Below are 25,080 nucleotides of genomic sequence, written 5' to 3'. Positions count from 1 at the left end.
TCAGAAAATATTGCCCAAAAAGTACATATTGCTTACAGTATTTTAGAGTCTCTTCCTGGAAAAAATTACTGGACAGTCCATGTTTCCACACAGTCTGTGCAAATAACAAGCTAAGCTTGGATATTCTTGGGAAGTCACTCCTGTGGCCTGAAGGATGATTGAGCTCACCAGGGCCCCGCCTTTTCAGACTGTATGTAAAAAATTCGGTGCATTTTAACAAGCTGTATTTTTGGATGCAGCTACGCCATAGGATTTAAAGATAAAAAATCACTATACCTAGATCAATGTGAAGTTTGAAAGTACTACCAGAAAGCCAAATAATTGTCTATTAACTACTCACCAAATTTTAAGATCCCTTACACAGATATTGCTAGGACGTCAAAGATGCATCACTTGATTCAAGAAACTTTCAAAATAACATGGGTTTTTTGTGTGTTTTGTTGGGCTCAGATATCAATCCCCAGAGTGGTCAAAATGGGAAAGAATAATTCCAGGAAGCTCCACTGTCCTTCCCTCCTTGGCCTCTCCTGGCCCTTGGTACCTAACTTTGGTACGCTCGGCCACATGGAGTGTGTGTCCAAGTCGGATTCCCTAGACTACCCGAGCTCGGACTCTGCACGTCTGTGGCGTGACTGGAGAATGTGCCTGTGACAAGCAGCCCCAGCTGATGCTAAGGCGGGTGATCTGGAATGTTCTCTGGGAAACCCTGCTTTAGAGACCCATTCTTCCTCCTCAGGATCACACGAATTTCCCAGACTGCCACGTACCCAGCATTTTCTAAATACAAATCTTCATGAAGATGGTTTCCTCGGGTGCATAATCTGCTTAGCTCCCTTCCTCTCAGCAGGCTTGCCACCGAGGAAATCAGCATTCAGGACACGATCAACATTAAAAAGAATACAGTTAGTCATCACTAGTGAAAGAAAAAAAAAAAAAAAGCCCAGCAGTCTGTTCACCTTACTCAGAGGTTTCCAACACATTTTATTTTTGTCGACCACTGGTCTTTAGCTTTTGAGGACCAACATCTGTATAAATCCCTAGAAAACGTCCAACGAATGTCCATTCTGAAGCAGCCTTTTGGGTCCCGCACACCGTACTTATGGCTTGAGTTCCAGCTACACTTGCAAAAAGGCTGCCCTCTGGCTCCTGACGGAGGGCACATCCAAAGGGAAGCCTCTTCGGGGGCGTCCTCTCCACAGGGGTGGCTTCCTTTGGCAAGAAGATCTGTCGTCACGGCTTTGGTGCCCGGGCGCAGGAGGCATCAGAGACTCACAGGGCCGGCGGCTGCTTCCTTCAGGCGGACACTCGAAGAGTCAGCGCACTGCTTACTGACCGCGATCCCTCCTTATGGTTTAGTGGGTTAAAATAGAAGGAAGCCTCTGTTTTTAAGTAACACAGATAAACACCTTTTTAGATCGTCTATTTGTTCTAGCACTACAAAATTTAATTCAAGAAAATATAGGTCCCATGAAAGACTTAAAAGTTTTATAAAACTAAAATCTAATTTTCCCCAATAAATTGTACTTTTAGCCAAAACCCTCCCAACGCTTCTCAAATGATACTAAAGGGGGCATCTGATTATACAAGAGCAATAAAAAAAATTAAATATTTATTTGAATAACAAGTTTCAGTTCGAGCTGCGACATTGGCAATGCAGATTTTTAACACAGATCACAAAAAGCGTGCACAAAAACGTACTGGTGCCAAGGACAAAATAATGCTAAGAATTCGGCTAGAGAACTGCTGAGTTCAGGAAAACAAAAGGCCTGAAATCACTATACAAGATATAAAATGTAGTAACCACTACCATCCACAGAACAGTCTTTATTACTGATTATATTTCAAAATTATTTGTGTAGTTAATTATAGACTGAATTGTAAATGAGTATTATACATAAACCCCCTTCCGGAAGGCCGATTCCTTGTTGCACTAGCGAACATTTAATTACATTGCAATAAGGATCCTTGCTTGCTGTCCATAAAAAAAAACAGTTCATAGTATTACTGTAAATATTAGGAAGGCTACAAAAAAAGAAACTAGCTTTCTTTTTTTGTCTTCAAAGTGCTTTCCATGCAGAGTTAAGCACTTGCCTTGCTGAACTGAATACACTACTGGGGAAATGTCCTGGGTCAAAAGAGACACTCTTGAATGAGGAGACCGGGCTTTACAAAGCAAGGACTAGAAGGAACCATGCAACCCTCTCACTCATGGGATACCAATGTGTCACTTACCAATTCCATCTTTCCAGAATATCATCCAAGACACTTACAAAAGACCAGACCGAGAATGATAAATACGCACAAAATGGAAAGACACCAACTGCTATCTGACACCACGACGGGCATGTCTGTGCTACGGGAAAGCACCTTTAAAAAGAGCCTATGCGGCAAGAGATAAGTGTCTAAAGATTCAAAATGAATCAACAGTATTGGATAACAATATAATTCTCAACTCAGAAGCTGCCTCAAGATTAGGTGCATCTTCAGTTAATGTAACAGGAAAAAAAGGCGATGGATTTTATTTTATTAATTGCATCCACTCACAAATCGACCTAAGGTCACCAGATGTGTAGACACAATGAGATTTTTTTGTGGCCGTTTATAGTCTTTAATTGAAATGATGAAAAAGGAAATAGATCTATTTAAAAACAAAACCAAAGAGCTACTTGGGTCGAGATTAAGAGGTGGCCCCCGGGGTGGGGTTCACGTTCTGAGTGGCCACCTGTGGTGCGACTTCGATGATCCGGGGCTTGTCTATGATTCTGGCCGTGCGGTTGCCCTTCTCCACGATCCCAATAATCCATGCTTGGTGGCCTTCCCCGTATTTGGGAGACTTGATCTCTGCACAGAACCGGGCAGCTTGCTCTCGCGGTAAACAGATGAGGAGGCCTCCTGGCAAAGGGAAAAAGAGAGAGAAAGGATCATCGTCTACTGGGATGCCCTGTTGGTGGTTTCTCGGCTGCTGGCTTTCCAGGGCACATCCACCCCCACCGCCAGCTGGCCACCAACCCGTTTCTGCCTCTAAGTGAGCCGCCCTTTTCAGTCAACGGACTTTCCGCTGATGACACGGTAGGCAATGTGCAGCTTCTTGGTGAACTGCTTACTCTATTAGAGGAACACACGCAGTGAACCTTAAAACTCTGAAAATGACCTCGTGAATCCCTGAACATCGTGCACGAGTGAGGGGTCTGAGGGCTCAGTAACACACGTGGTAGCTACTTTCTTCTTCCCACACTGGAAGTACTTAAAACCGAAAGAGAACTTTTCTTTTTTGACTTGATTTTCTATGTGGATTCCTCCTTTTATAAAAAAGACTTTCTGTATTTTTTTTTTTTTAACTTAAAAGTTAAGATCACGAAGAGGTATATGTCTCAAAGTACCAAAGGTCCTGTCACTAGCTCTGTCACCTCCAAAAGAGAAAAAGCATAAAATATGTTACAAAAGCCTTCACCACAATGTCGCTAGCTAGGACAGAAAATTTTATGTATTCATAAGTAGAAATAATACAATCAGGAAAAAATATAGATCTATACTTATCAAAAAGTAGAAACTTCTCATTTTTGAGTAAAGGAAACAAATGGAATTTGATGGTACTATTTGTTCATTCAACACTTAATCCAGGCCCACCAGGTGGCAGGCACTGTTCTAGCCCGATGCGGAACCAACAGTTCCCACTGCCCGCCTGGAACTTTCTTACTAGAAATTGGATTTTGGCTTGTTGTTGTTTTAAGCACAGGAAACTGCAGGCTCCTGGACAGAGGCCGTGGGAAGCCTATAGGCGAAGTGCAGGCCTGCCTAGCTGGCGGGTGGGCAGAGGTCTATGGTCTTGCCTCTGGCTGTACCCCCAGAAGCCCACTGGGGCACTGGTAGAATTCCTGCACACCAGGCCCACCCCAGACTGCCACTGTCAGGTTTCCTGGGGGTCAGGTCTAGGCACTGGTATTTTTAAATCCCCAGATGATTTCACTGCTTTGTTAGGGCAGGGAAACTATGAAGTTCAAAAGAAAAGAGAAATATGAAAAATTGAAAAGAGTGGGAGGATATCCAGAGCGAAATACAAAAGTCCAGATAAAGCGCACTCTGGAGACATCATATACTACCTCATTCTTAAAATAGCAATTCTGGACATTTTCTTCAAGGAAAAAAATAGCATGTTCAATGTAACCTATAGGGAATCACAGTTCATTCAGATGCTAAGTTTCCCAAGAAAGCCGAGGAAGGACTCATTTCCCCATATTCTCCCTCCCTCCTGTCCTGTCACCAAAAAAGCCACGGAGTTTCATGCCGCCGGATCACATACAGACGGGCAGGAGTCGGGTGACCTGCAGCCCCCGGGGACGCTGAGGACTTTCGTGTAAAGAAGGCCTAGGTTATCTGCCAGCACTGACCTCACACACAGTGGGGTTGTGCTCATGTACTTGGCTTCCTCCTTGTCAGGGGACTTTTTGTTAGCCTCACTAGTTTAATCCTCAGATCTGGGCCCAGGATCCTTGTACCTGATGTCTCCGGGCAAGTCCCGTGCATGAGGCCAAACATGTTTCCACAGGCCTTGCTCACAGCAGCCATCTTGGCCAGGACAGGAAGGTTGTGGATCACGAAGGACACCTCGTTCCTCTGCTGCTTGGCCAGGTTCTGTGCATGACCCAAAATTCCAAAGCCCGTGATATCAGTGGCAGCGTGGGCATTGAATGTGTGCATGAGCCCTGCAGCTAAGAGAAAACAGAGGAGCCATTTATTATCTGCTGACATAAATGAAGATGGACAAAAAAGCCACCTTTCCTCAACTCAAAATTTTACACACTTTGATCTCAAAACTGCAAATTTGTCAGGGAGGTGGCATATTGGAATAATGAAAATGTAATTTCTAAAACAAAACCAAAAAAGACCAGAGTGAAATTTTGAAAGTGGATTTTTTTTTTTTTTAAGATTTTACTTATTTGAGATAAAGCAAGAGAAAGAGAGAGAGCATGAGCCATGGGGAGAGGCAGAAGGAGAAGCAGGCTCTCCTGAGCAGAGGGCCCAACGTGGGGCTCAATCCCAGGACACTGAGAACATGACCTGAGCTGAAGGCAGATGCTTAACCAACTGAGCCACCCAGGGGCCCTGAAAGCTTGTTTCTTATTCTACAAGAACCATTTAGAACTATCAGCAGCTTCAATCAACAGTAATTTTCCAGTAAACGAAAAAAAAATCTGTCCAGAAGAATCAGATCTAAGCCATTCTAAAATCAAAGAACAAGACTTTTGAAGACAGATGTAATTCAAAGCACTCTTATAAGTGACTTGCCTAGAAGGTTAATTTTCTAATTAAAAAAATAGTTCTCTAGCTTTAGGTTTAAAGAAAATTGAGCAGGATTACCGAAGGTTCCTGTATAGTCCTGCCTTCTTCTCCCATTATTATTGTTATTTTTTAAAGATTTTATTTATTTGACAGAGAGAAAGATCAGAGTAGGCAGAGAGGCAGGAGCTCGATCCCAAGACCCTGAGATCATGACCTGAGCCAAAGGCAGACGCTTAACCCACTGAGCCACCCAAGCGCCCCGCCCCTTCTCCCATTATTAACATCTACATCTGTTACAAGGGATACAAGCCATTACTGATGCATTATTAAGTGAAGTTCATAGTTTACATAGACACCCACTCTTGATGCTATACAATCTCCGGGTGCTGACGAGTGTACGATGTGTACCCATGATTGCATTATCATATAAACTAATTTCACTACCCTAAGAATTCTGTGCTCTGCCTACTCATTCCACCCCTCTCCCCAACTCTTGGCAACCACTAATCTTCTGTCTCCATAGTAGTGCCTTTTTCAAAATACCAGAACTGGAATCAGAATATTTTCTCTTTTCAGATTGGCTTTTTTCACTCAGAACGATGCATTTAAGTTTCCTCCACATCTTTTATGGCTTGATAGCTCATTTCTTTTTAGCGGACCTGTTTACTTACCCATTCACCTGCTGAAGGACTTCCTGGTTGCTTCCAAGTCTTGGCAAATATGAATAAAGCTAGGACAAACATCCGTGTGCAGGTTTCCGGGCGGAGAGGTTTCAGTTCAGTTTGGTAAATCCAAGGAGCACGACTGCTGGATCATATTAGTGTTTATTGTATTACTATGTGTGGTATAAGGACTTTCTCCCAGTCTGTGGCTGGTCTCCTTTCTTAGTGTCTTTCACTGAGAAGTTTTTTTATAAAGTCCAATTTGTCAATTTTTTCTTTAATGGATCATGCCTTCGGTGCTATATCTAAAAAAGTCATCACTAAACCTAAGGTCACCTACATCTTCTCCAAGGTTACCTTCTAGAAATTTAACAGTTTGGGTCTATGATCCATTTTGAGTTAATTTTTATGAGAAGTGTAAGGTCGCGGACTTGAATTTCTGCATGCGAATGTCCAGTTGTTCTGAGCCATTTGTTGAAAGGATGATCCTTTCTCCATTGAATTACCTTTCCTCTATCAAAGATCAAACTACGATTTATGTGGGTCCATCTATGGACTGTGTATTCTGTTCCACTGATACATCTACTATTCTCTGACCAATTTCACACTGTGGCGATGACTGTAGCTTACACCATCTTGGAACTGCTCTTTGGTGTCTGTCCTCCAAATGCTATTCAACACTGTGTTGGCTGTTCTGAGTCTTTCCCCTCTGTATATAAACTCAAAATCAGGGTTTATATACAGCCATCTAGGTGGCTCAGTGGGTTAAGCCTTCAGCTCAGGTCATGATCCCAAGATCCTGGGATCAAGTTTCACATCGGGCTCCTTGTTCAGCAGGGAGCCTGCTTCTCCCTCTGCCCCTCCTCATTCATTCTCTCAATCTCTCTCTCTCACATAAATAAGTTCTTTAAAAAAAAAAAAAAAAACCCTCAGAATCAGTAATAACTGGCTAGGATTCTGAATGGGACCACACTGAATCCATACACCAAGTTGGGAAGAAGTGACATCTTGACAATATTGAGTCTTTTTATCCCTGTGCCTCGAATACTTCTCCATTACTTACATCCTCTTTTACTTCTGCCATCAGTTTTACAGGTTTTCCTCACATCGAGCATGCACATACTTTGTTAGATTCTTACTGAATTATTTCATTTTGGGGGAGTAACTGAAAGTCTAATTTTTAAAAAATTAAATATCTCTTTCTCATGAAATGAAATACATCCTACGTTTACAGGAGTACCCTGGAGGAAATGTGGTTTTTTGGCAAATATTCTCTTTGTAGCCCAACATTCTCAACCACAGAGGTGGAGAGAAGAACTGACATTTTCTGGTCCATCGTGGTAGTTAGGCAACCAGACATCCCATTCTATTAATGCATTTGCCCCAGGGCAGTGGGGTAAGAAGCCAAGACCTGCACTTCAGAAGCTCTTCCTGGTGTCATCTTGGGTGAGCTTAGAGGCCCAGAGGATACAAGAGGAATGCTGACTCCTAGTCAGTAATAGGGGTTCCATTTTTAGGTACTCATCACCACCTTGTCCCTGCAAAGGGAACTACTGCTGCTAATATTTCCTATGGAAATTTTAATGAAACACAGAAGCAGAGAAGAATAGTACAACAAACTCCTGTGTGCCCAACAAAACCCAGCTTCATCCACTACCACCTTTCCACTAGGGTTCCCTCTCTTCTGGACTACTTGTTCAGGGATGTGAATAGGGTGGGTGGATCACTTTATTTTATTTATTTATTTATTTGACACAGAGAGATCACAAGTAGGCAGAGAGTCAGGAAGAGAGAGAGGAGGAAACAGGCTCCCCACTTAGCAGAGAACCCAATATAGGGCTCGATCCCAGGACCCTGAGATCATGACCTGAGCCGAAGGCAGAGGTTTAACCCACTGAGCCACTCAAGCGCCCAAAAGGGTGGATCACTTTAAAGCAAACCCTAGTCCTACCACTTCACCTGTAAATATTTTGGTATGTAGCTCTTAAGGAGTTATGTATTAAATATGTCTTAACCACAATACCACTGTTATTCCAATGCAATTAATATTGTATGTAACAGATCTCTCTTAAACCTCTGAATTTTTAAGCTTCCCCCTTTTCTCCCCCATGCCCTCTCTTTGTTATGGAAATGGAGTCAGTAGAAGTTCATGGATTCTGGATTTGGCTGTCCTCCCTGATGAGATAGGTTCAAGTTCTTTTTTTTCTGGCAAGAGTACTTTGTTGGCGGGGATAAGAAGCACTTGTCACCTCCACCTGAACCTTTCACCTAACAGTTTTAGCGGCTGTTAATGCTTGTTGAGATTCCTTAAATCAAAGGGGGCAGCAAAAGTGGCAAGTGTGTGATTCAATCTTCCTGCATTTATGAGAAGTGACTATTCTAAAGAGTTTAAAAAACAATTATTTGGATTTCCCGAAGTACAGCCCATATAAGAAAGGTGAAATGTGTGATTGCTTCCTTTAATTTATTTTCAGGATGCATTGGTGTTCTAGCAACTTCCAAAGGTGGCCGCCCAAAATGTTAATTATCGTTATGGTTTCACTGATGTTTAGGTATGTGCTTCAGCTGGCTTCAGTCACTCTTCTTGCTGATGTCCACACGGCCCCTCTCCCCAAAGAAATGGTGGGGGCCTCCTCAAGTTCTGGTGCAGTGACATGACCCCATCAGTTGACACCTCCATTACTTTCAGGCACAGGAGGTCCAAGGCTTATCTTCTGTTTCCTTTCCCAGAGCTGGAATCAGCCGTTTCCCCAGGGAGTTCTGGCACTTTTCCGTGGGAAATGTTAATTTTCAGATTAGAATCTGGGCACTAGAAGTCCATTACTACTAGCTTATTATCACTTCCAAGCTTGGAGAAAAACACATTTGGGGGGAAAAAATAGTCCTGAGTTCATACTGATAATTCCAAAGTAAAGATTATAGTTTTTAACAACTTAGCTTCTTCAGTCTTCTTTTTATTCTTGAAATCTTTGTTCCAAATTGTATTAACTTATTTGCTTTCGGGGGTGCCTGAGTGGCTCAGTCAGTTGAGCATCTGCCTTTGACTCAGGTCATGATCCTGGGGTCCTAGGATCAAACCCTGTTGGGCTCCCTGCTCAGTGGGGAGTTTGCTTCTCCCTCTCCCTCTGCCCCTCTCACCTGCTGATGCTCTCTCTCTCTCTCAAAATAAATCAATATTCTCACAAATGCAAGCCCAGTGAATACAATGAGATTTCTTTGTGGGTTTTTGTCCCAAGGATACACATTGAAAATATCAGGCTCAAAGTGACTTGAAATAATTCTTCCCCATGTGGTTTTGCCACTAATTTAATATGTTAGGCAGCTTTTAAAAAAATTTGGTTTAGAATCGTAAGCAATGCTATTTTTTATATAATTTTTAACCATAGAAAACATTCATTTTGAAGGCAAACTACAGAGAGTTCTACTTCCTCTTACATGGAACTATTTCTTTAAAAAAATATTTTATTTATTTATTTAACAGAGAGAGAGAGAGAGAGAGAGACAGAGACAGAGAGAGAGATCACAAGTAGGCAGAGAGGCAGGCAGATAGAGGGGGAAGCAGGCTCCCTGCTGAGCAGAGAGCCTGATGTGGGGCTTGATCCCAGGACCCTGAGATCATGACCTGAGCTGAAGGCAGAAGTTTAACCCACTGAGCCCCCCAGGTGCCCCTACATGGAACCATTTTTATTTGTGATTCATTTTCCCATTGTTCCTTTGTGAAAGTATAAAATACATATTATTCACATAAGAATGCACAAAATGCAGCATACCATATATGTTCTTCTGTCCCTTTCTTGTTTGATTATATCTTAGAGCATCCAGGAATAAAGAGCTTGCTTTCCTTTTAATGGCTGTATAGTATTCCACGGTGAACATGTAAACTAGACAACTCTGTAACCTACTGGTGGACATGTAGACTGTTTCCCTTTTTTGCAATTATAATCAGTGCTTCAATGCATAGTCTTATAGACATGCCATTTCATATTTTGGCCACTGCAGCTTTGAGGCAGAGTTATAGAAGTAGGACTGCTTAGGTCAAAATAAATGTATACATAATTTGCTACATATGATCAAATACTCCCCCATAAGCTTCTGCCATATTGTCACTACCAGCTGTGCATAAAAAGTAAGGACGGGAAATCTTAAATGCTCAAATACAAGGAAACTGAAAATTGCTACAAATAAAAATTAATCCATTACAAATCCCTTACTGTTAAACGACTTAACTTAAAGAATCAAAAAAGGGAAAAAGACTCCTTGTATAGTTTAAATGGCACAGGAATAGAAAGGGAAAGCCTTGGTGGTAAGTGAAGAGAACACTGGGGGACAAAGAATTAAACAATTACGATTTCACTTTGGAACGGGGCCAAAGAAATATTCCTGGAATGCAGAAAACAAACTATGGAAAAATTTGATGCCCCAAAAAACCATTCAGGAGTGGGCAAAAGGTAAATTATGGTGTACCTCTCTGGTACACCATCCAGGCATTAAAAATTGTGTTCTAGGGTTATATAATGTGAAAAAAAGAACTCAAAAAGCAGACTCAAATACAAATAAAATGTATGATAACCACTAGCTGAGAACATGAACAATAAAACAGTAAGACAATAAGCCCCTACCAACCACAGGAAAAAACCCTGGAAGGAAACACAAATATACAGTAAGAGAAGATGTTTTGGAGGGTGAGACTATGGAAAAAGTTTCTTCTCTCCTTTTTTCATTTTCTAAGAACTTCTATAATCCGTGTGTCATATTATTACAGTAAAAAATATATATACAATAAATGGGAAGAGAAAATACATTACAGAAATTTTCTGAACGCAGCGGACCACTGGATGCCATCGTGTGTAGGCCCCCTGGAAACAGCGAGCGCCGGCCACAAAAGCCACAGCACCGCTGACCTCTTACACGTAGTCTCCCAGAAGCCCTGGCCTAGAAAGTTCTCAGCGGGAACCTGAATGCCCACCAGCAGTAGACCACTTAAGTCAGTCACAGAGTGGAAAAGTATACAGTGGAGAAAATGAATTAAATGAAAATGAATTAAATACAAGTACATACATCCATACATCCTGAGTAACGCTCAGGAACAAAACAAGAAAAACATATAGGTAGGATTCAAATAAGCAAAAATTTAAAAACTAACTGCTTAAAGATACAAGTCTCCGTGATGAAAAGACTTTACAGTGCAGAGAATGAACATGAGACTCAGAGCAGTAGCTGGGTCCCTTGCCCCCGCCCTGGCAGCAGTCCCGGAGTAGAGTGTGGGAGGGGTACCTCTGAGAGGCTTCTCATACCAGATGGTGCTGCATTGCTGATCCTGAAGGCCTGCACAGATTTTATAAAGTTCTTTTGTATCAACTTGGGATCTCATAAAAAAAAAAATTAACTTAAGAGGGGAAAGGCAAATATTGGGGAAAAAAAATGTTCTCACATTTTTAAGTACCTTTAAAATCAGAGTGTCAGTCATCAAGATCCTTTCAGATCTGCTAGTTAACCCTAACATTTCTTCTTCTTTTAAATAACCGAAGACTCCATGATTAAGTATTACATACATTTGGTTCAAAATCATTTGGGGAAAGGTGAAAAATAGAGGGAATAAGACAAAGAAAATCCATTCAAATGTTTTTTTTTTTTTTTTTTTTTAGAGAGGCAGGTTCTCAAGCAGGCTCTACACCCAGCAAGGAGCCTAATTTGGGGCTAGATCCATGACCCTGAGAGACCATGATCTGAGCTGAAATCAACAGTCCTTCCGAATCACCCAGGTGCCCCACATTCAAATCCATTTCTGATGGGCGGCTCAGGGAACCCTGAAAAACTAAATGAAGAGTGGGGTTTTTTTGTTTTTGTTTTGTTTTGTTTTGAAGTAGGCTCCATGCCCTGCATGGAGCTCAGTGCAGGCCTTGAACTCATGACCCTGAGATCAAGACCTGAGCTGAGATTGAGAGCCTGATGCTCAACCAACTGAGCCACCCAGGTGCCCCAAAGAGTGACTTTTTTAAGGAAAAGATTTCTGAACTTCACTTTTCAAGTTACAAAATAAAATGTCACCCAACCCACATCCTTAAATACAACATGCCAATAATGATGAGAAAGAAAACTGGTATTTCCAGAAAAAAAAAATCATAAAAATTTCCATCACTGAGCTTATCAACATTGATGAAATGTGGTACTGGAGAAAGAGCAGTGTTTATAGTTATACAGTTTTGGGTCTGAGAACAGGATCTGCCCGTATTAATGCATTTCCTCTTGGACAAAGGGGAGAAACAAGGTCGAGTTCTCATGATTATGAAAAAAAGGTCTGTGAGGCACCATAAAGAAAGCTAGCACATGGTATACAAAGTGAATTCATTCGGCCCATATTTAACGAAGACCTACAGTGAGAACGAGTCCCTCGTTCTTTGAAGTGCCGGGGCCACCAAAGTGAACAAAACCAGTGGAAACCCCCGTCCTCTGGAAGCTGACATTCTACGTGCTGGTTCGCTTCCAAATCATCTGCACAGATGCTTTTCTAGAAACACTTCCTCTGGCATGTCAGAGGTCAGGACTTCAAGGACCCAGGAGAAGAGCTTCCTTCTTAATTACACAACATGCCTGATATTTTCTACATCCATATGAAAGCCAAAAAAAGGGGGAGGGAGTATAAGATGCTTGAACTATATCAAGTAATTCCCTTGGCAAGCCTTGCTGCTTTCTGGAAGATGAATTGTGGTTCTTGAACTTTCCTGTTTTATTTAATCTGCTTTTGAAACAGTGTGGTACCAAAGCACTCACTCACTTACGGTGCATAAAGACTGTGGAATAGCCTCAATCTCTTACTTAACTGTTCAGAGACGATAGATAATAATACTTGAATGTGTTATAAGCTGTAGTTTCAAACCCCGGGTCCCCACTAAAGCACTGTGGGGCCCTGAGCAAGTTACCACTCCGTAACCAGACGAGCTCTCTCACCCCAATACCTGTTCTGTTGAGCCTCGCCATGTTCATCATTGCCTCCTGGTACGCCAACTCGACGTCTTCTTGGGTGACCACTAATTTGATCTTATTCCATTTTTCAGGCTAGTAACAGGAACAGAGGTTAGGAGGAAAAGGGGGGAAAATGTGATTAATCTTCTAACCACTTGAAGAAAGAATATTTGGGGGGGGTCATCTTCTGGGGGTTTTGTTTACCTAATTTTGTATATAAAGTTAAGTTTCCAACTTTCACTTCCTGTGACCAGTATTTTAGGTGCCCCCATTGGACGCTGAATCATGCAATCTTTTCTGTTTTCGACCCCCCCTTCTGTGGTCTAGTCATGCAGTTTCCTGGCCACGTAAGCCCAGCAGGACACAGGGCCGCAGAGAGAGGCTGCGCGAGCGCCAGGGCGGCTTCTTTCCGTGGAAGAGCGCAGATCACTCCGGGAATAGTTCCCAATGTCCTTTGCCGCTCTCCTCTAACAAGCTGATGACCTGCATTTTCGTACAATTATACTTTTACTGACTTTGCCCAAATTCTGCACTGAGCCATCCTGATGAACAAACGAGGGCGAAAACAGCTCTGACTGCATGTGCCCTGAGGACAGCCTTGGGTAACCACAAAGAAGGTCACAAAGATCAGGAGAAAAGAAGTTTCCTTTTTTCTCAGTCTGATTTCCAAAGACTCTAGCATCATGATACTATCATCCTGCTCCATGAGTGGCCATCATCTAGGCATTTGGTTTTTTTAATAACACCGAATAATCCACCACCCAACGCAGTCAATGAAGTCCAACCAGGTGCTCCTCCCTTAACCCACAGCTCCCCGTATCTACCCCAGAGCTAACAACTAATGAAATTTTATACTCCTCTTTCTCCTACCATACAAAATGAAGTATTCTCGTACATATAGATGCCAAAACAATATACTCTGGTTGCTTCTGACCTTTATGAAAGGGCATTATGTGTTTATGTAATTTTTGGATCTTGCTCTTTCCAATTCTGAGCATTAAAAAAAAACAAAACAAAAAAGTAAAGGTGGTGTCAGGTCAGGGGTAGGGAGAAGGATCCCAAACCCCTCATCTTAGAGGCTCCTCTGCCTCACATGCTTCCTTGCTAAGAGACTCAGACCTGGGCAGTCACGGAGAGTTACTGTGGACTGCTGGCCAGTTATGGCCTTCCGATCTGACTTAGAGATCGTACCTGATGGGAGGTCTCCCCTCTTCACCAGATGGAAGGGAAAAGTAACTCAAGGAAGTGGCTTAGAGACTTTTCTCTACTCTGCATATCAAGGAAGATATATCTGCTTGATCAATAACATAAAATTATTATTCTTTTTCAACTGTTTCTCAGAAATGGTAGTTCAGATGACAGCAGCAGAAATTAAAAGCACCAAGCTACGTGAGGATAATGTAATATCCACAACTGTCATAATTTTTGAATTGCTGTAGCAAGGAGAAGATCCCTAAATGAAGTGTGATCATAGCTCAGCAGAAAAGTGACTCAGGACAAATATCTTCATATTCTAGAGGCTTTCTCTACAAGATAATTATTTATCAAAATGTTTGAGTTACTAATTAGTTTAAAAAGACAACACAACCAAATACCTCATGAATAAAATTAAATTGTCAACAACGCTGCCTGTATTTATACCCCCAAACACTACACTTTCCATATATTCTCCTATGATTTCTTTTGATAAAGCACTCGATATGTGGAACTCTGATTTAATAAAAGACAGCCCCTAGAATCTGTGAAGGACATGGCTGATACCCTACTCTCTGGTGGTGGAACTGAAGGAGCTCATTTCTGGAAGCCAGAGTGAAGACACGGGGACGATCTAGATCTGAAACGTGCGAATGCATCTAAGGCGCAGAGCTCGCTCCAGAGCAGACACGTCTGGAGAAAGCGTACTCCGGCACGAGCATACCAAGGAGACACTCGCCCGACCTGATAAGCAGAGTGAACGCCCTGCTCTCCACACCCGTCAGCGTGCTGCCCCCCCCGCCCCCAGGCGGTCCTCCACTCACAATGTCCAGCCACTGGTGCACGGCCACAGCCACCTGCGTCCCCAGGGGCTTCGTCAGCACTAGCACATCCCCCGGCACCGCATTATCTGGCCTGAAGAAAAGAACAAGGCAGTTCAGTGTAATCAAAGAGGTAACTCACTAGCAATAGAACAGGAGGAAGAAAAGGCTGGTAAAACGGCAGTAGAACCTTCCTTGAGACTTGCCACTGAGGCCATTGCTGGAGCAGAAACACTGAAAGGACTGAAGAGTCTGCAAATTACCTACAGGATCGCCCACACCCCCAAGGAGTGGACAAAGCAGACCACAGCCTTCGAAGGCAAAGGTCTCATCGGGCCACACTGTGTGTAGTCCTTAGTAGGGACCCACCATGGTTCTGGGGCAACAAGACTTCTGACACCAAGCCCGTTTCTCACTATCACTTGTGAAGTAGAGACGCAGTGGGATGGGGCTCCAACCAGTGAGTCTAATGTTCTGGTGATTTCAGCAAAGTTCTCAAATTCAAACTGACCAACACTAAGTTCCCTAGATGGCATGCAGACAGACAGGCCAACCCTAAAAACACAAAGACCGACCCCCCAAGTGAAACCCCTGTCACACTGCGTCCTCACTGCGGGTCTTCCTGATGTTGGTTTAAGCTGACCACCCAGCCACTCTGTCCTCTGACGGGAGAGGACTCAGATACTCACCCACGCTGGGTCACCAAGCCAGGGGCACAGACTTAAAATCAACCACTAGCTCCCCAGCTCACCCTGCGATCTCTCTATCCACTGTTAGCTTTGAAAAATGTTCACCTGGTAACGGTATCTAAGAAACTCCTCTTCCAAAAACTAGGCCTTAAGACATTAGTGTCTTTCAGGTGTGACTTAGCCGCACCTCAGCACTGGTAGGTTCGTAGACGGCACAGGTCATGTGCCAGCCACAAACATGACTACCCACAACTGCCGGGTGATTTTCAAGTTCACGGGCACTACTGGAGGCAAATATACCCAGGTGGGCAGGCTCTTTCCTGTCTGACAAACTAAACATAGCACTGTTAACCCAAAAAACCCACTGAAGCTTGTTTTGTTATGTTTTCCTCTCTCATTTTTGCAATGGCTTAAGTTCTTTTTCTACCAAAAAGCTGCAATGTGGGAGGCAGATGGACCCTGGGATCTTCTGTCCTCTCTGTGTGGAAGCTTGAGAACCAGCAACACATAACACAGGAAAACAAAACTCTGGTGTAAGTAAAATGCAAGACCCGTTATGTGAAAGCTATCAGAAAATGTCTCTAAAAGATTTTATTTATTTACTTGACAGACAGAGATCACAAGTAGGCAGAGAGGCAGGCAGAGAGAGAGGGGGAAGCAGGCTCCCCGCTGAGCAGAGAGCCCGATGTGGGGCTCCATCCCAGGACCCTGGGATCATGACCTGAGCCGAAGGCAGAGACTTTAACCCACTGAGCCACCCAGGCGCCCCCAGAAAATGTCTCTAAAAGGAGCTCCCATCAATTAAAAAATGGACAAGAGACATGAATATATGAAAAACATCACGAAGGAGTCTTTAAGGTTTATGCCACCAAAGAGAACAAGAGGTTTGCACGCAGTGTTGGTGGGGAGGTGGGGGCCGGGGCACTCTTGTTCACTGCAGGCTGAGCCTCTCCACAGGCCAGTCTGGAGAGATCGAGGACGATCACGCTGCACGTATATCTGACCTAGCCATTCTTTTTGAAGAAGTTCTTACCAAGAGTCACGCGCATGCAAAATGATGTACGTATCAGGTTACAATGAAGTACCATCTGCAAAGTCAAAATAAACTGAATAATCTAAAGGTCAATAGTAAATTGGCTCAAACTCGGCACAAGCGGCTCCCTCGCCCAGTAAGGGAAACCGGTGATGAGGAGGAGGGGAAGCCCTGGCACTGCAGATCTCTATCTTCTGAACACGAGTCATGTGAACACGGCGCCTGCTAGGACTTAAGTACTCATGCACAGACAAAAGGCAAACGGGTGCCCAGGTGGCTCAGGCGGCCCCACATCAGGCGCCCTGCTCTGCTCGTGATCACCTGCCCTCTCCCATAAATAAAATTTAAAAAAAAAAAAAAAAAGCTAAATAAATGGAGTTTCTTCTTTTTTCATAAAACAGGACATTTTCTTAATAAGACATCAAACATGTATAGTTAACAACTTATGTTGAGCGAATCCTTCAAAAAAAAAAAAATGAGAGAGAGCTCTAGAAGATCTAGAAAGGACCAGAAAGCACATGAACAGATCATACGATCAGCTACCAGGGAAATGCCAGTTTCACAGAGGGACGCAGATGCCCTCATGCCCGCGAGGATGACTATTCTTAAACACGCAGACCGGGGAATGAGGACTAGTGAGGATGTGGACACAGGCGTTCTCCTACGCTGCGGTTTTAGATGTAAAATGGTGCCACTGTTAGAAACCAGTGTGATGGTGGCTCAAGCTACGCAGCTACCACATGACCCGGTAATTCTCAGGTACATCACCATGGGAAATGCAATGTTACGTCCACAAAAACTGGCACATAGAGGCTCACAGCAGCAGCATCTGTAACAGGTAGAAACAACCCAAAGGTCCATCAACTGTGAACACGTGAACACGTGCTGGTCGATCATACCATGGAGTGTCATCCAGCCATAAAACAGCACGAAGCAGTGACACACGCCATGACACGGAGTCTGGAAACGTGACGCTAACTGAAAGCAGCCAGACCCAAAATACTGACAGGGCCTAGGATTCCATTTTTCCACTTAGCAGAAATGGTGAAAATGGGCAACTTCACAAGGCAGAAAGTAGATCAGTGGTTTCCAGAACACAGGGGGAGAAGGGAGTTGGGAGTGACTGCTTATAGACATAGGGTTTCTTTTTGGGGTAATCGAAATGTTCTGGAATTCGACAGTGGTGATGGGTACACAACCTTGTTCATACTAAAAACCAGTGAAGAACATATTTTAAAAAGCTGAATTTTGTGGGGTGCTTGGCAGTCAGTTAAGCATCTGACTCCGGTTTTGGCTCAGGTCCCATGTCAGGCTCTGTGCTCTGAACGAGTCTGCTTGCCCACCTCCCTCCCCCTCTGCCCCACCCTCTACTTTCTCTAATAAATAAATAAGCGAACAAAAAAATAAAATTTTTTAAAAAGTTGAATTTTATGTGATGTGAATTTTGTTATATGAATTGTACTTCAATTAAAAAAAACCCACAAAATTTTAAAAAATAGGAATAAAGTACTGCTACGTGCCACAAAACCATGACCCTTAAAAACAGCATGCTAGTGTCACATGAAGTGAAAGAGGGCAGAATGGGAGTCGGAGAACATGGAGTGACAGCGAAGGGAGATGGATTCCCAGCTGGGGTGACAAAACGTTCTACAATCCTCGCTGGTGACAGGTATGTACTGTGAAACACCACTGATGGGATGTGAATTAGTATTTCAATAAATCTTTACAAAAAAAGAAAAAGAAAGGGAGAACCAGGCCAGGTGATGGGAAAACAAAATATGCTTACATGATGAATTCGTTGGGCTGGCAGACAGTTGTGGCCACTCCTCCCAGCACAATCCAGGGGTTTAACACCGTCTGGCCACCCGTCACAGACGTTCCTGCCTCCTCCGCTGCATCTTTAAAACCCTGTATAATTAGGGGCATCACTTTATCCCTTTCCTAGGGTTTAAAAGAACACAAATTAAAAGTCACGTAATTCAGTTCAAAACCCAGAAAAGAGAAACTACGCTTACAGTTATAAAAAAAAAAGATCATAAAATCCTACAGGGGGTCCTGTGGTTTACAGCCAGGGTGGGGGATCAGAGGAAGAAGCAGGGAAGCGCTGACACAGTAGCCATTTTTTATCAGAAGTTGGAAGGCGCTCTAGGTTACGACGTGAATAGAGCCCAGACATCACGGAATCAAAAACTGGAATTTGATGGCTCCACAGGTCTGCCCACATCTGAGAGCCAGCTCTTTCAGGGGTCCTGAAGAATGCCAGGACTAGCTTCACATGCGTCCACACGCCCTCCTCCAAATGTGTGGAAGCGATGACCAGCTCTAATTTCTACAAAGTATGGCAAACCTCAATCTGGGGCACAAAAACAGGTACCTTTTAAAATCTACATGGAAATCATCCCTGTGTCAAAGGACAAGGTTTGGCAGCAAGGCCTCGGACACTGCTGTGCAAGCACGCGACTGCACGGGGCACCCCGCCGTGTCACCGATCAGGACCCCATCAGCCAGCAGAGACAGGTGCCTGCCCTACGTGGGGCACACCCTGGGTCTGTAAGGGTAGGCCTGGGCCACATCAACTTTAGTAAAGCAAACAAACATGCCTGTCTTGGCTTCAGTCTACCTGGAAGAGAGAAAGGGAAGCAGGTGGTGGAAATGAGAACAAGAATAGGCCAGAGTCTCTATTTTAATTCACCGGTAGCTGCCAAAAAATAAATGGGGAACCCGATGGAAGAGGACAGGCGTGCAGCTAGGCGCCTTCCGTTACAGACAGGGGACGAAGGACTAACCAGTCCAGTGACACCAGCAAGTCAGCAGACCACTTACCCTGTCGGTCATTTTATTACTGATTCCGAGCAGCATCAGCATATTGTCACATTCCGTGACCCCCATGGCGTAGAGGTCACTGAGGACGTTGGCACATGCTATCCTGCCCTGGAAGAGAGGGGAGGCGTGAGAGAGGACAACAAGGGGACTTTCTGTGTGTGCCTACAGAGCGCCTCCCAGGACAACTCGGGGACTTTCCAGGGACAGGGTCCCCCGCTTTCTGTGTCCTTTATCACACAACCACGAGGCCATTCCTTCACTTTCTCAGGCATTCCTGGGACCACATCTTCTTTCTTGTGCAGAACACATAATTTCCATGTTCCTTCCTATTCTGAATATTGGGGGAAGCATGCCATTTATTTAGATGCGGGAATGGGGGTGGAGAGCAGATGCTGGGGTGAGCAAGGTGGGAGCTGATGGGTCTGAGAGGAGAGCTTAGGGAATGAAAAAGTTGGAAAACAAATGTCCTAACAAACTTGGAAACAGCCACGTATCCTGAACAGACTCTAAAAATATGTTGACTTCATTGGTTATAGAGAAGATGGTTTTTATAACACAGGGAGGGAGACATTTCAGTAGTTTCTCTTCAAGACTGTATAAGATAAACAGGAAAAACATCTTGCTTGAGAAATCAAAAAACAGAAGAGAGAAAAAAACATCTAGGCCTGAAGTCAGATTGTTTTCTAAAGCACATAAAAAGCATTTCCAATAAACTATATTATTTAGTAATGAACTTCAATTCAATAGAAATCTGAAAATAAACGTTTATCTCTACTGCAGAGTTTTTAAATATGTAAGTTGTCAGGGGCACCTGGCTGGCTCAGTGGGTGCAGCACATGACTCTTGATCTCAGGGTTATAAGTTTGAGCCCCATGTTGGGTGTAGAGATTACTTAAAAATAACATCTTTAAAAAAAAGTAAGGGCACCGGGGTGGTGCAGTCTGTTGAGCGTCTGAGTCTTGATTTCAGCTCAGGTCAGGAGACTGAGCCCCATGTAGGGCTCTGTCCCACCGTGGGCGTGGAGACTGCCTGAGATTCTCTCCCTCCCTCTGTCCTCCCCACCACCTCCTAAATAAATAAGTAATAAATGCAAGTTGTCATTTCTAGACAGTGAAGGAGAAAATGTCAAATTATCCTTCTGACACAAGGATAATCAAATTCCCAAGTATGATCATTTCAGCAGCTGGGTGAATGCTCGTTGAGGTTTTCTTACGAGTTCCTGGCAGATCGGCAGTGAGCTTGGAAATGACAGGGGCAATGGAGGTTTGGCAACTCGGAGATGCCTGCCATTGCTTGGGCTGCAGCCATGTTGTCCCCTCTCTGATGCTTTTAAGAGATGCTGGCTAGTGGTGCCTGGGCGTCTCAGTCAGTTAAGTGTCTGCCTTCAGTTCAGGTCATGATCCCAGGGCCCTGGGATTGAGTCCCGCATAGGGCTCCTTGTTCAGTGGAGAGCCTACTCCCTCTCCCTCTGGCGTTCCCCCTGCTTATGCTCTCTCCCTCTCTCTGTCAAATAAATAAAAAAAAATCTAAAAAAAAAAAGAGAGAGAGATGCTGGCTAAAGGCTGAATTCTGGTCCTAGCTGCCTCCACTGCCTGGTCAGGTAGGGCAATGGTCTCTCAGGAGTACTGCTCCAGAGGAGAGAACATATGGTCACGCAGAGGCCGGACAGGTTTCTAGTCAACTGTATGCCTGTCTCTGGCACCTGAGAAGTGACTTTCCTCTTCCCCATACTTAGTTGTCTCAGGGTCCAAGTCCCTATGCATGTGTAGCTTGAGTCCAATGCCCCTGGCACACAAGGAGGACAGTTTCTTTTCTTTTCTTTTTTTTTTTTTAAGATTTTATTTATTTATTTGACAGACAGAGATCACAAGTAGGTGGAGAGACAGGCAGAGAGGGAAGAAGAAGCAGGCTCCCTGCTGAGTGGAGAGCCCGACGTGAGGCTCGATCCCAGGACCCTGGGATCATGACCTGAGCCAAAGGCAGAGGCTTTAATCCCTGAGCCACCCAGGCGCCCCAGGGAGGACCATTTCTTAACAGCATGATGCTCCCCACCTCTTCATTGGCTCCCTGTCCAGGAGGGTAGAGGGTTAAAGTCAGGCAGACCAGGGGGTTGCTGGCATAGCCAGGCACTGAGCCATCTGGAACTCATCTAGGCAGGCCACTGTCAGTAGCCAGGAACTTAACGCCACAGTTCAGATATGCATTCTACACAGTCACCCATGACACCCTGAGGTGCGTAGTGACCAGAGTCAGAATCAATGTCCAATAGCTTAACTATGGGGAGATGCTAAGCTGTTTATTTATTTATTATGAAGGAAACATCAGTCCTGCTATTGAGTGTGATGAAGCCTGAAACACAGGAATGTGGAATTTACAAATGTCAGAGAGAGGAAGAAAGAAGAAAACACTAAACACGTCCATCAGCAGACATGCTGAGGACACAACAGGTGTTCATGCACAGACACACACGCAGGTCCAAGCGTAGCACAGCAGCTCCCCGCACCTGCCTCCACTGCCTTCTGCCAGGTACCGAGTGTGAGCAGGGCAAACCCAATGGCTGTGAGTGCGGAAGGCAGGCGGGCGGCAGGATGATGACAGCTGGCACACGTGTATGGAAAGCAAAGGCCCCAGGCCCAGCCCCAAACCCAACCAACAAGCAGTTCCAGATGCAAACACACACCCGGGCCAAACTCACCATCATGTAAGGGTCATCGACAATAGGATAGATGTAATCTGTGGTTTGAACCAAAGAGAGACCACCATGCCTCAAAGGAATGACGCAAGTATCCATTCCAATGCCTGCAAAGATGAAAGTTGTCAGCATCCAGAAACCAAAAGGAAAAGCCATTTCATTTTATACCATCAGTCCTGGGACCTGGAGCAGTTTCACGCACAACGCTTACAGAGCACTGCGCCCTGACAATAAGGCAATGTGTTTCCTATCGCGACCGGAACTGAAATAAACGTGAAATATAACTAGCTTAAGATGGAAAATGAGAATACGATTTGTTAGTCATAATACTCAACTTCAATATGGTACAATTTTTAGACTTTAATGGTGCCTCCAATGGACATTTTTCCTTTGTATTACTGCATCATCTGGGCTGGCACCACAGAGAATTTCTTTAAAGACAAGAAAGCATCAGTGGAACTTGGGTTGTCTTAACTACATTACTTTTTGAGCAGATCTTTAGGCATTATTCTATTTTTCCCAATGGAAAATGTGTAAAATCTCTCATATATAAGAAATGTTATTATTACTTCTCCATTTTAGTCAAAAATGAAAATGACAAAGGTGGGGAGGGCACCTTGCCAGCTCAGTCATGTGACTCTTGATCTCAGGGTTGTGAGTTCAAGCCCCATGTTGGGTGTAGACATTACTTATAAATAAATAAGCTTAAGTGAGAGCAAGAGAGTGAGAAAGAGAGAGAAAGAAGAAGGGAAGAGAGAAGGACAAAGTCAGAACAGGTATTCATTGTTTCCAATCAAGCTTGGACAGACACTGGTACTTATGGGATCTGGTATGTAGGTTCCCAAAAGTGTTTTTTAAGAGGAAACTTTAAAATCCCATGTTATTTCTCTTGTGGAAAACTTGTAAATGTCATCTTTACTAATGCTATAAATAGGGAAAAATATTTTGCTAAACAAGCCTGCAGGAAATACTTCAATTTATTAAAAATTGTTACTAAACATTTAGAAAGACAATACGGACGGTGGATGATCTAATTAGAAATAATTCCCTTTTACTGAAATCGGTTTAGAAATAGTCAAAACTAAGATACAATAGGTAATATTACTTTGGAAATCACCTGTAAGGGGGGCATTTTCAAATTAAGACTGGCCTTCCCACCAAGTAAGCCGAATACAGAGTGCTTTCCCTCCCCTCTCTCAAAAGGACAACATCCTGCTCCCTTAGGAGGATGTCAACTTGGCAGCACGACAGCCGAAGGTGGAGAAAAAAATCTGGTTAAAATACCAAAGGAAGCAAGCAGATGGCCCCCTCTAAACTCAGAATTCCAAATGGAACAAGAATGAATCGTATCTTCACGTTGAAACAAACACATGAGCACCTCTTATAGGGAGTGAAACTGCTGCGGCACGACCATCTCTGCACTGCCATGGCAAAGAACCCGCGAGAGGCCGCGTCACAGTGGCGCCTCATATTCTCAGGCCTTGATCCATTATTATTAATGCACAAATAAAAATTGAGTTTAATAAACAGTCACGCTCTGTGAAGGCAGGCTGATTTCCAGCACACAAGATGGCAAGGCGGTATCCAGGTGGCAAGTCTCAGGGATGTGTGACCACGGAGCACGCTGCCCCGGTCATGAGTGTCCATGTGCATCAGATGGGACACATGTGATAATTCATCCAAATGACACGTATGTGCACACCTCCCAGAATCTTCACCAGATGACTGCTTTTGAACAGTAAGTGGAAAGAGGGCAAGAACCACAATTTTACTCATACCGAGTCTCCCTAAATTGACCCAACAGGTCATTCTGTAGATATTAGTGTTTGCTTTAGGAAAGAGGGAAATACAGTTTTCTTTGGGGTTTCCATGTATAAACTACAGGACTCCTGAAAGAGATTAGACATAGTTGCTGAATGTTAGCTTTAAATGTTTCCCAGCAGGGCACCTGGGTGACTCAGTGGATTAAGTGTTTGCCTCTGGCTCAGGTCATGATCCTGGGGTCCTGGGATCTAGCCCCTCATCCCTCAGGGGGGAGTCTGCCTCCTCCTCTTCCTCGGCCCCTCCCCCCGTTTGTGCTCAGTCTCTCTCTCAACTAAATAAATAAAATCTTAAAGAAAAATCTAATCTGGTTAATCCAAATTTGAATTAAATAAATTTGATTTGTGAAGGATTTAATTTCTATTTATATGTATCATCAGAGCATTTTAACTGATGACTCCTTAAGCATGTTTACCCCAAAACCCCAACATTTCATTAATAATGTATCAATTGTGCGTTTATTTTCTTTTACAGATTTTATTTATTTACTTGACAGAGAGTGAGCGAGAGCAGGAACACAAGAATAGGGAGTGGGAGAGAGAGAAGCAGATCCCCCCGCCAAGCAGGGAGTCCAATGAGGGGCTAGATCCCAGATCCTGGGATCATGACCTGAGCCGAAGGTAGACGCTTAACAACTGAGCCAACCTAGGCACCCCTCAATTATGTGTTTAAATGACGTTTTCATATATAGGGTTAAGTAAAATACGTTAGAATTAATTTCACCCAATGCTCTAGGAAATGTGAAATTACACGTGGCCCACATGGTATTTTTTTCATACAGCACCCGTCCACAGTGACTCGGGGCGAGAGGGCATCTGAGATGAGCCCTTGGCCTAAAAAAACCAGGATGAAGTTGAAAGGGAGGGACAGTCCAGGGAAAGGACAGGGGGTAACAGATACAAATACCACAGAGGGGAGAGGAATTTTGGGTTTTCAGCAAGACTGAAACCATCCATCAAGAAGAAGAACCCTGTGGGGCGCCTGGGTGGCTCAGTGGGTTAAAGCCTCTGCATTCGGCTCCGGTCATGGTCTCAGGGTCCTGGGATCGAGCCCTCCATTGGGCTCTCTGCTCAGCGGGGAGCCTGTTTCCCCCCCCCCCCCC

The 25,080-nt window shown here is 43.9% G+C and overlaps 1 protein-coding gene across 4 annotated transcripts in view; it reads right to left on the bottom strand.

Annotated features, from left to right (window-relative positions):
- Positions 1–946: 946 nt before the first annotated feature.
- The window catches only part of SEPHS1 (selenophosphate synthetase 1), a 30,159-nt gene continuing 6,025 nt past the window's right edge, over positions 947–25,080 (bottom strand). For 3 of the 4 annotated variants that reach the window (XM_032880967.1, XM_032880968.1, XM_032880969.1), the window contains exons 3-9: positions 22,161–22,264; positions 19,466–19,573; positions 18,429–18,583; positions 14,924–15,014; positions 12,899–12,998; positions 4,497–4,709; positions 948–2,892 (exon numbers count right to left, since the gene is read on the bottom strand). In XM_032880967.1, coding sequence (XP_032736858.1) covers positions 2,678–2,892; positions 4,497–4,709; positions 12,899–12,998; positions 14,924–15,014; positions 18,429–18,583; positions 19,466–19,573; positions 22,161–22,264 — 986 coding nt within the window. In that variant the 3' untranslated portion in view covers positions 948–2,677. Of the gene's footprint in view, positions 2,893–4,496; positions 4,710–12,898; positions 12,999–14,923; positions 15,015–18,428; positions 18,584–19,465; positions 19,574–22,160; positions 22,265–25,080 lie in introns of all 4 variants that reach the window. The other variant, XM_032880971.1, reaches the window with a different exon arrangement.

Source organism: Lontra canadensis, unplaced genomic scaffold (genome assembly GCF_010015895.1).
Source record: "Lontra canadensis isolate GAN:19392208 unplaced genomic scaffold, GSC_riverotter_1.0 scaffold72, whole genome shotgun sequence".
NCBI classification, from domain to species: domain Eukaryota; kingdom Metazoa; phylum Chordata; class Mammalia; order Carnivora; family Mustelidae; genus Lontra; species Lontra canadensis.
This window is presented reverse-complemented; position numbering and strand designations above follow the sequence as displayed.